The sequence below is a fragment of the Indicator indicator genome, chromosome 21 (assembly GCF_027791375.1).
Source record: "Indicator indicator isolate 239-I01 chromosome 21, UM_Iind_1.1, whole genome shotgun sequence".
NCBI lineage: Eukaryota > Metazoa > Chordata > Aves > Piciformes > Indicatoridae > Indicator > Indicator indicator.
The window spans coordinates 18,591,898-18,601,392 of record NC_072030.1 but is presented as its reverse complement, the minus strand read 5'-3'; the positions used below and the strand labels follow the sequence as shown (position 1 = coordinate 18,601,392).

The window sequence follows — 9,495 nt, the reverse complement described above, 5'->3', positions numbered from 1 at the left end:
GCCTAGGCAGGCACAAGTGATGATGTCACTTCAAAAGCCTTGCTAGGGGGAGCCCTCTAGCCAGGGCTGCCCTGGCAGAGCAGGAGTAGGCTGCCACCGAGCAGGATCCCCTGCTGGGGAATACCAAAGCCAGGCTCACACACCAGCCTGACTCCATGTTTACCTGTGTGTGTCTGAAAGTATAGGAAGAAATGCTGGAGCTTTGTGGAAATAGCTTTTAGGGAGGAGTTGTCTGGTTTCTGCTGTGCAGCAGCTTTTGACTGCAGCAGCCTTGCTGTTGGCAGGATTGCACCAGGGTGCAGAGCAAGTCTTGGCTGTGGGGCTGGGGTGGTGCTGAGTTCCTGCATGGTGCAGCACAGCTGGAGCCTGAACTGCTCCTGGGAGGCCAGGGCTGGGGGCCTCTGGGCTATGGGGAAAAGGGTAGTGACACAGTCACCCGGGGAGCGGGGACCTGCTGCACCCATGGGCAGCATTGATGGATGCAGCTGGCCCTGGGGGCCTCCAGCCCTCCCACCTTGCCCTGGCCCCTTGCCCCCAAAGCCACCAGTGAGCAGAGCAGAGGCAGGGACAGGGGTAGCTGTTTTATTGCTTTAAAAGGGCAAGGGATCCAATGCCCAGGCTGTGGGGCTTGGTAAGGACAATAGGAGGCATGCTTAGCTTAGCAGGGACAATGCCAAGCTGACCTGGCAGGGGAAGTGCTGGGGAAGATGCCAGGGACCTCTCCAGCTAGAGGGCTCAGAGGAAGAGCTTCTTGTGGCAGGCCTGGCAGTACATCTTGTCATGGTGCTCATGGAAATTGCCCTTCTGCAGCTGGCCCAGGCAGTAGGCACAGGTGAAGTGCTCAGGGTGGTACTTGCGCCCTGCTGCTGTGATGCAGCGCCCAGTCACGGGGCGGGCACAGCCCTGGCAGATGCTGCCCTGCCGCTGGTGGAAGTGCAGCTCGCAGTAGGGTCGCCCCTCCAGCTCGAAGAAGGAGCTGCCAGCAAAGCCACTCAGGCATTCCTGAGGGGGTAGAAGGAGATGGAGAAGGTTGGCACAGCCTCGGGCACCTGCTCAGTGTCTCGACTGCCCTGGTGCCCACTCACCGCACAGACGAAGCACTCAGGGTGCCAGGCACCCTTCATGGCCAACAGGTAATTGTCTGTCACAGAGCGCTCGCAGCCCTGGCATTTGGGGGCAAACAGGGCTAGGAAGTCCTGGTGGCAGTAGGGCTTCTTGTTCTGCTCATGGAAACCTGTGGGCAGAGCATGAGGGTGGGCACCCTGCTAGGGGAAGGCTCACAGTGGGGCATGGCTGTGGGGATGCCCAGGATGGGAGGCAGGGGACAAGGTAAAAAAATGGGGTGATGTTGGGTGGGGTAACAGGTGTGGGGGCTGGGCTTTGGAGGGGGTACCTGGGGTAGGGGCAATGGGCACCTGTGCCCTGGACCTACCATCATCTCCAAACACCTTCCCACAGTGAGCACAGAAGAAGTGCTCAGGGTGCCAGGTCTGGCCCAGGGCTGTGAGGACTTTCTGCAGGAAGAGGCAGGGTGAGGTGGTCGGTGGAGGCAGAGGGGCACATGGGGGCCCAGGGGTGTCTTACCTCATGGATGGGGCCAGCACAGTAGGCACAGCGGGGGGCAAAGGCCTGGTGGTAGTCTTCCTGGCAGTATGCCTGCCCGTCCCGCTCAAAGAAGGGCTGCCTGCCCAGCTCCTGCCCACAGTGGGCACAGGTGAAGTGCTCAGGGTGCCAGGTTTTGCCTAGGGCTGTGAGTACCTGCGAGGAGGAGGGAGAACAGCTCCAGGGGATGCCAGGAGAGAGGAGTACCAAGATGGAAGGTGGGGGCTCACCTTGCCGGCGATGGGCTTGTGGCAGGCGGCACAGATGCCTGTGGGGGCAGCTGTGATGCCCAGCCCTTGCAGGTCTTGGGTGAGATTGCCCAGCATGTTGTCCAGAGAGGGTGAGGGCTCTGCTGGCACCTTGGCTCCCTCCCCTGCAGCCTCTGCCAGGAAGCAGCCCTGCTGCCAGGAAGGAGGAGGGTGAGGGGCTGGTGAGGGCTGCTCCCCCCTGTCCTTCCCCCAGACAAGGCTCTCACCTTGCTCTGCATCTGGCCCAGCGCAGCCAGGAGCTCATCCAGCTGCTGGGCAGCTGCCGTGGGTGGGGGCGAGGAGGGCAGCGGCTGTGGGACTGGCATGGGGCTGCTAGGCACAGCAGAGAGAGAGGGGGGCTGTGGCTTTCACCCCAAGGTCAGGAAGTACCTGGGGCTTAGAACCATCCACCCCCACAAGATGCTGTCCTTTCCCTGTAGGGAACTTCCCTTGGGACAGTCTGTCGAGGGCTGGCCACAGGTGGCAGGGAGAGAGCTGTTGGAAGCCTCAGCCCTCGCTCCAGCAGTGCTGCAGAGATGCAGGATACAACCCCCACCCCCCACCCCAGCTCGTGGGCCTGATTTGTGGTGTGATGTGTAGGTCAGGTGTCCCCAGAGGATAATACCCAAGCAAGGCAAAGTGGAGCCCCAGATGGTTTTGCCCTCCCGAGGCCATGTTTTACCTGGGTGCTGTCTTCAAAGTCTCTTGTAGAGGCTGAGCCTGAGGTGGCACCTGTGCCAAGAAGGACAAACCCCTGTGGCCAAGCCTGCAGTGTGCTCCCCTGGCACACTCTGCCTGCCTGGCACCACCACCACCCCTGCTCTCAGCCCCCAGCCCCACCGTGTCGAGGTGTTACCTTCAGGGCTGCTGAGGCAAGGGGTTCAGGGCCACAAAGGGTGGGAGGCTCATCTGGGACTGGATCCTGCTTGAAGGAGCTCAGCACCTGCAGCCTACAGTCCTTAGAGGCTGGGCAAGAGCTCTGCTCCAGTTCTGCCAGGAGAGCATCTGCACAGAGAGACCTGGGTCAGGTACCACAGCCCCTGGCTGCCTTCCCTGCCTCTGTGCTCCCCACCATGGCTTTGTGCTGCTCCTGAAAGCTCAGGAACAAAAGGAGCACCACAGCCTTGTGCCAGGCCCCTGGGGGCCAGGATGGATGCTGTGGATGGGGCAGCAACGGAGCTGCTCTCCCTGCTGTGTCTCCCCTGGGAAGGAAGGAGATTCCTTAATTGTTTTTCACTCAGTGTTTTTCTTTCTATTGGAATTTCTGTCTGTGAGAAAACTTTCCTAGCAGGGTAAGAGAGAAGTCTTAGCACATGAGATAGCTTTTTGGGCATAAATAAAAGCATTTTAATTAACATAGATACTGGTCCAGTCTTGAGCTCAGGTTAAATTGAAGCTGCTGGGTAGGGAGAGACCAAGATAAAAGTTTTCACCCCTTAAAGATTGTCTGGAAACCAGCAAGAAGACTCAACTAGGAGGAGGAGCTGCAGCAGCGATGATGTTGGAAGAGCAGAAGGTGACAGTGAAAACCCAGGAACTGAAGGACCTCATCCACGTGAAGTAAGTTTTTAGCGATTCTGACGCATCTCTATCGCTAAGCTCCACCTAAGAGCTGCGCTTAGCTTTGCTCGGGGCTCGCGGCCTTTTGGCTCGATCCACTGCAGGTCCCTGCATGCTCTTAATGATTACAGCGATCGTTAAGCCTTTCACCGCCTCACCTGTCTCGGGGGATGGGTGGGTGGATGGATGGAGCAGGGTGGCTGAGCGAGCACTTCGCCAAAAACGGAGCGGCAGGAAGCGGCTGCGGCAGCAGCGATGCAAATCCTGGCTGCACACTGCGGTGCTGAGCAGCCCCAAGAGTGCGGCAAAAGGTCTAAGGGAGCCGGGGATCAGCCCTGCCCCGGGGTGGGAGGCACGGGGTCGGAGAAACAGCTGCGCTGGACTGGGGGCAATCCCCCTGCGCCCCCAGCGTGGGGGCGGGGCAGTGAGATGCCAAGGGACAGCCCAAAGCAGGACGCAAGCACTTTGCTCTCTGCAAGAAGGGCCTCTCTGGATACGCAAAGAGCACCGAGTTTCAGCCTTGCTGGGGTTTGTGCTGGAATGAATTTCAGGGCTGGTGAATGGTTCTTGGCAAGCCAGGGATGGTGCAGGGGAAAGCAGGATCCCTGTTGCAAGCAGTCCTCAGGCTTCAGGAAAGCTGCACTGTTGCAGTGGCCGCATCCTGCACTGGGGATGGGCAGCTGGGTGAAGGGTGCTCGGGGGCCACCCCAACCTACCCTGAGGCAGCAGAAAGAAAAAGCTCCTCTGAGCTGCTGAAGGCAAGACCCTTTCCCCAGCCTGGGTGCAGGACTGGCCTGGAGAGCCCCAGCTTACCTAAATCCTCCATCCTGCCGTGGCTGGGGTCCCAGGGGCTGGGGCAGCACCCGCGGGGCACGAGGTTACAGGCCAAAGCCACCCAGGCTTTCAGTTCCGCTCTCCAGCATCACCCCCACCCCCTCTGGCGCTGGGGTTTGTCACTTGGGGAGGTTTTCCTTTGTGGGTTGTGTGCTTTGTGCCACGTGATGGGCAACAGGAAGAAAGCAGTGGCAGAGGCTGGGGTAAGGGGAGCCAAAGCATCCCCAAGCTGGGTCTGGAGAAGGAAGAGCCTGGCTCTCAACCTGTCTGGGGAGCTCCTGACTGCTAAAACCAGCCCCAGCCTCAGTTGGAAGCCTGAGCACATGCAGCCTGCACACCCAGGCCCTGCCCAGATGCCACCAGCTGCTTGTGACAACCAGTGGCATCCCTGCACCAGGTGGCAATGTGTCTGTGATGGAAGTAGACACAAGACCTGCAGTGCTGGCAGCTCCAGCACAGCCTCACCTTCCAGTGGATGTTTTGGGAACCTCCTCTTGTGTTTCCAGCTAATGGCAAAGCTCTTTTTGTCATTTAAAGCCAACCTGAGCACAAGGGCTTGGCTGACTGCAGCAGTGCAGGTGGTGGTGGCACTGCCACAGCTGCTGCCTGTTCCAAATGCTCCCTGTGCTGATGCTTAGAAGTCTCCCAGAGGTACCACATGTGCTCAGCACATCGCTGCCAGCCAGGTACAACAGCCAGGGACAGGTTGGGGCAGTGCTCTGTGTTGGTAATTTGGGGGATTTACCTACCACTGGGGCTCTTCTGCTTCTCCTCAGCCAGACTGCTCGGTTTCCAGGCTTATTGTGCAGCCATCTCAGGTGAGGAGCCCCTGGGCACCTGAATGTGTATCTTGAGACAGGCGCAATGCAGGTGGTTTCTGGCAGAGAAATTCCTCCCAAAGCCAAATTAACCCGGTTTGTTTGCCAGGCATTATTGCCAGGCAGGAGGAGCTCTAGTTTTGAGCACAGCTTTGCTGTGGCAGCTTTTATGCCTCATCAGGAGAGCTTTCAGAAGATCCTCAGAGAAAGGCAGTGCTGTATTGCAACCATTACTGCCAGCAAGACAAAAATGTGCTTGCTTCAGGAACAGTGCTGATCCTGTGGAGGGAGAGATTCACTCCAAGGCTGAGTAAGGGCAGACTAGCAGGATGCAGTCAGGACCTGTAAATGTCATGGGCAGCCAGAGTCTCTCAGACTGGACTGGGATTGCTCCTTCCACGTCCGCCCTCTCTCCAGGAGTCCCCTGAATGCTGTGCCATGGGACCTGCAGCATCCTGCTCCACTGAGGAATGAATACTTGCTGTACAGGTCAAGCTGATGTGGTTTTGGGTATCCCTTCCTACACACTGTTGATCCCATCTGCATGATCAGGGCGGAACAGGGCCAAATTCAGTCCCTTTGTACCAAGCTGGAATGCTGAGGTTCATTTAATTATTGTCACTCCATGCCGGTACCAAGTCTTTCATTACCTGCCAGCAGCAGGGACATCCCAAGGGTCTCACCTCAGGAAAAGTCACTTGGGATGCTAAACTCTGAGTCCTGGGCTATGTTTCAGGACAGGCAATACTGAGAGCTACCTCAAAGCCAGGAGGAGGTACTGCTTCTATCGCTCCCTTACAGCTGCTTCAAGACAGGGCCATTGTGTCAGGCACTTCCCTTTCTGCAGAGAACAGAATCTTCCTGTTTGGGGAAGGGTTGGGCTTATTTTTAGACTTCTCAGTGATTTGCTCTCCCCCTCTAGTCAGAAAGTGAGCCCTAGTGTGAATGACTGTCTGGAGCTGAAGCTTCCTCTTGCAAATGTTCCCATTGCAAAACAGCAGCCCAAGAGCTGGGTCCCGACCTGAGCTCTGTCCTTGTGCCATGGCTTAGCCAAGCCATTGTACCAGGCTTTGTGCCTCAGCTGCAAGGCAAAAACCCATCCCAACAGCAACCTAAGAATAACTTCCCATATGCAGACTGTTTAGTTTGCAATGAAAGTGATTTTATTTAAGAATCAAGGCAAAGTCCTTCCCTAGCTGCCAGGATGGCTTACCTGCAGCAGAAGGGTTTGGGAAGTGCTGCCTATCAGGTTTCTACCTAGACAAGTCCTTGGGGAGAGAGAGAGGAGTTTCAGCCACTTACAATACAAACAGCAGTAGCAGGCATTACTTAATTTCTTCCTTGAGAGAGAAACATTTTAGTTGAAAGAAAAATAAATTAACAACAGGCTGACAAAGGCCAAGAGCCAGCCAAGCTGTCTGTGCTGAAAACCAACCTCAAGCCACCCAGGCAACCAACTCTGGAGTAGGTTTGTGCATGGCCCTTAGGAAATGCACTGCCACAGTTTCTGCAGGAGGCTGGATCCACACAACCTCTCGCCTTGGCCTGAAAGGGACAGAGCAATCCCCCTGGATCCCAAACTCGTCTGGCTCTTTCCACGATAGGATGTCCTCTTCCCCACAGCCTGGTGGGTTGGATAAGAGGAACCAGACTGTATGCAGCCCTCCACAGTCAGATGGTTCCCTGGAGCACTCTCAGCAGCTGAGGAATGGAGATGTGGACACACATTTCTAGTCATACATAATAAAGCTTAGGACTTGAAACCTCAAGAGTGGAAGGAAAGAGAAGGCAGCCCAGGTCCTCCCACTGATGGCTATCAGTTTACTGAACTTGATTTATCAGCTCAATACCTCAGGCTCTTTGAATTCCCCTTCTGGTTTTGCTATCTGCAGAGGGAATAAAGACCACTTGGTGCTGCTACTGTGGTGGGGTCCCCTTCCCAGGAGAGTGCTGCATGCCCTTGAAGCACAGAGTGGAGGTGAATGCTGGCTTGTGCAGCGGAGCCTTCCCCTTCCCAGCCATGCCGCGGGGGGCCAAGGGGCAGTACACAGAGCGCAGGAAGCGCAGCGTTGCCTGCCTCTCTTCAGCTCTTTGCAAGGTGGCTTCCACCTGCTCCCCAAACAGATTCTCCCCTGTGTAGGGTAAGTTCTCAAGCTTTGCTTGCACCTCCTCGTGGAAGCTGGAGGCTTGCAGCCAGGCAGACCGCTGTGCATCCACTGCCAAGGCAGCAGCTCTTGCCACAGTGTCCCCCGCGTCGAAGGCTGCTCGCAGCTGGTGCCTGGCCAGGTCGGTGCCCTCGAGGGCAATGTTCTGGAAGGCCTGACGCAGGTCCTGAGGAAGTTTCTTTGTCAGCACAGAAACTTTCTTCCAGAGCTCGGCTTGCCCTCTGGCCATGTAGACTTCATAGTCTACCACACGAAGGGCTGCAGCCGCCGACTGGTAAACCTTCTGCCCAAAGGAGTCCAGGTGCTGCAGCTCTGGGCTCTGGGGTGCAGATCTGTGCTCCCATCTTGCTTTCTCCCTCACTGGTGCTGCTTCCACTCCCACGCTCTTGTGGGCGGGCTGAGAGGTATAACCCACTGCTTCCTCAGGGAGGAGGTACTTCCTCTCAACTTCCTGTGACACAGGAAGAACACTGTGGGGTGTTTGCCACACTTTTTTTACCAGCTTGTCCAAGACAGGATGCAAGGGCACAGCAACTCTGTTGCAGGAGGGTTTTTGATCCAGGTACTGATCCATGAGGCTCCCTGTTGACTCCTGGAACGGAATTAAATTAAATCCAACCAGATTAGCCAATCTTTTCAAAAACTGGGGGAAAGATGGATTTTCTGATGTGGAAGTAGTACTCTTCTGTTCTTCTGTTCTGAAGTTATGGCTAAGATCTGCCAAATCCTCCTCTCCAGAAGAGGCAGAGGAACAATCTTCATGCCCAAAGGCAACACCTGGGTTCCAGCTGGATGAGTCGCAAACCACTGCTGGTGAGGTGGGGTGAGGGGACACTGCTTGACAGGGGGGTGACAGTGGCTGTTCTGAGACCAGTGGCAGAAGAGGTATCCGACTGGAGGTAACTCCTATATCCAGCGAGGACAGCTCTTGAGATCCAGAGGACATCCTCGGTTCCGAAAGCATCCTCGATGCACTGGAGCTCACCAAAGCATCTGTAGCAAGTTCTGAAGGTTGCTTTCTGGGTCTTGAGGCAGCCTCGGCAATTAGGAGGATGGATTTGGCCAGGTCTGAGAGCATGCCCAGCCACTGAGATTCCCCAGAGGGCTCTTCTGGTCCTGATAGTGGGTGGAGGGGATGGGGTGGTGACTGGGACACAGAACTGCTTGAAGGTGGTGGCTTCAGCATTTGTGGGCTTGCAGCTTTTGGATTCTGTTTGGTTCTTACATGACAGTGCTTCTTCTGTGGGGAGTATGTGTTGTCAGGTACTGCCAAAGTTTTGCTTTGGGCAGACAGCAATATCGGGTCCTCCAGTGGAGCCGCTCTCCCAGGCTCTGCCGCCAGGCACAGCGGGGTCACCGGCTGCAGTGATGTCACAGAGCCCTGACTACAGGCAGGGAAGGCGAGATCATGCCGGCGTTTGGTGGACTTCCCCTTTGCTGCTCCGCAGCTCACCCGCTCAGGGTGCAGGTCAGTAACAGCGCCGGGCCGGGCCTGCAGCAGGACGCGGAGCTGCTCCCCGCGAAGGCGAGCGGCGCAGGGGGCCACGCCAGCGCAGACCCCGCAGCGCAGCGGGTCGTGGCCCACTCCGAGGCAGAGAACGCAACGGTCGTGCTCATCCGTTATCGAGATCCTGCGACCGCAGGGGCACTGTCTGGGCCCCTGGGCAGGCCCGCCGCTCGCCATCCTGCCGTCCGCGGGAAGGGTCGGCCGGCCCAGCACAACACCCCGTGCCTCCCAGCGTGCCCCGCGGGCACTTCCGGCAGGGCCGCGCCTACTCTGCCGGGAACTACATCTCCCGGCAAGCAGCGCGCATGCGCGGAAGCTGGACGGAAGAGGGCGGTACAGAACAGCCAAGTCCCACCCCCTTTGCGCCGGCCGCCATTTTGTCACCGACTTTCACCCGCCGCCCGACGGGGCGTTTTTTTTTTTCTTAAAGGAGAAGCGACAGCCAAAAACAGGTTCCGCCGCCAGGCCTCGCCGGAACCGCGAGCGGCGTCGCAGCCCTGCGGGAGGGAGCGGCCGCGCGGGGCTGGGGACGAACAGCTTCCCCTGCCAGGCCTCGTCCGCAGGCTGACGGGACCTGGGGGCAGCCGGAGGGGCGCAGGCAGCGGCGGCGGTAGGGAGCCTGGCAGGGCCGAGCGCCCCGTGGCGGCCGCACGGCAGCGGGGCAAACCGGGCGGCGAGCCGGCGGAGCAGCAGCTGAAGGGGCCGCGCTCGGGTGGGCGCCGCGGCGGGGTCGGCCGGGGGGGGAGTGGGAGAGCGAGCGC

At 58.0% G+C, this 9,495-nt stretch overlaps 1 protein-coding gene across 1 annotated transcript; it reads right to left on the bottom strand.

Moving 5' to 3' along the window:
• Positions 1-735: 735 nt before the first annotated feature.
• LPXN (leupaxin) lies at positions 736-4,236 on the bottom strand. The gene is made up of 9 exons (XM_054390553.1): positions 4,224-4,236; positions 2,707-2,855; positions 2,533-2,582; positions 2,072-2,183; positions 1,833-1,982; positions 1,585-1,758; positions 1,433-1,514; positions 1,086-1,234; positions 736-1,002 (listed from the first exon to the last, which is right to left on the bottom strand). Exons 1-9 carry the CDS (start codon positions 4,234-4,236, stop codon positions 736-738), a joined length of 1,146 nt encoding a protein of 381 aa, XP_054246528.1.
• Between the last annotated feature and the right edge of the window lie 5,259 nt (positions 4,237-9,495).

Bases quoted from the DNA above. Each gene is read 5' to 3' on its own strand.
- LPXN (XM_054390553.1), bottom strand. The intron at 2,583-2,706 runs GTAACACCTCGA...TTCTTGGCACAG, and splicing joins TTGCCTCAGCAGCCCTGAAG to GTGCCACCTCAGGCTCAGCC. The intron at 1,983-2,071 runs GCCTTGTCTGGG...TTCCTGGCAGAG, and splicing joins AGATGCAGAGCAAGGTGAGA to GCTGCAGGGGAGGGAGCCAA.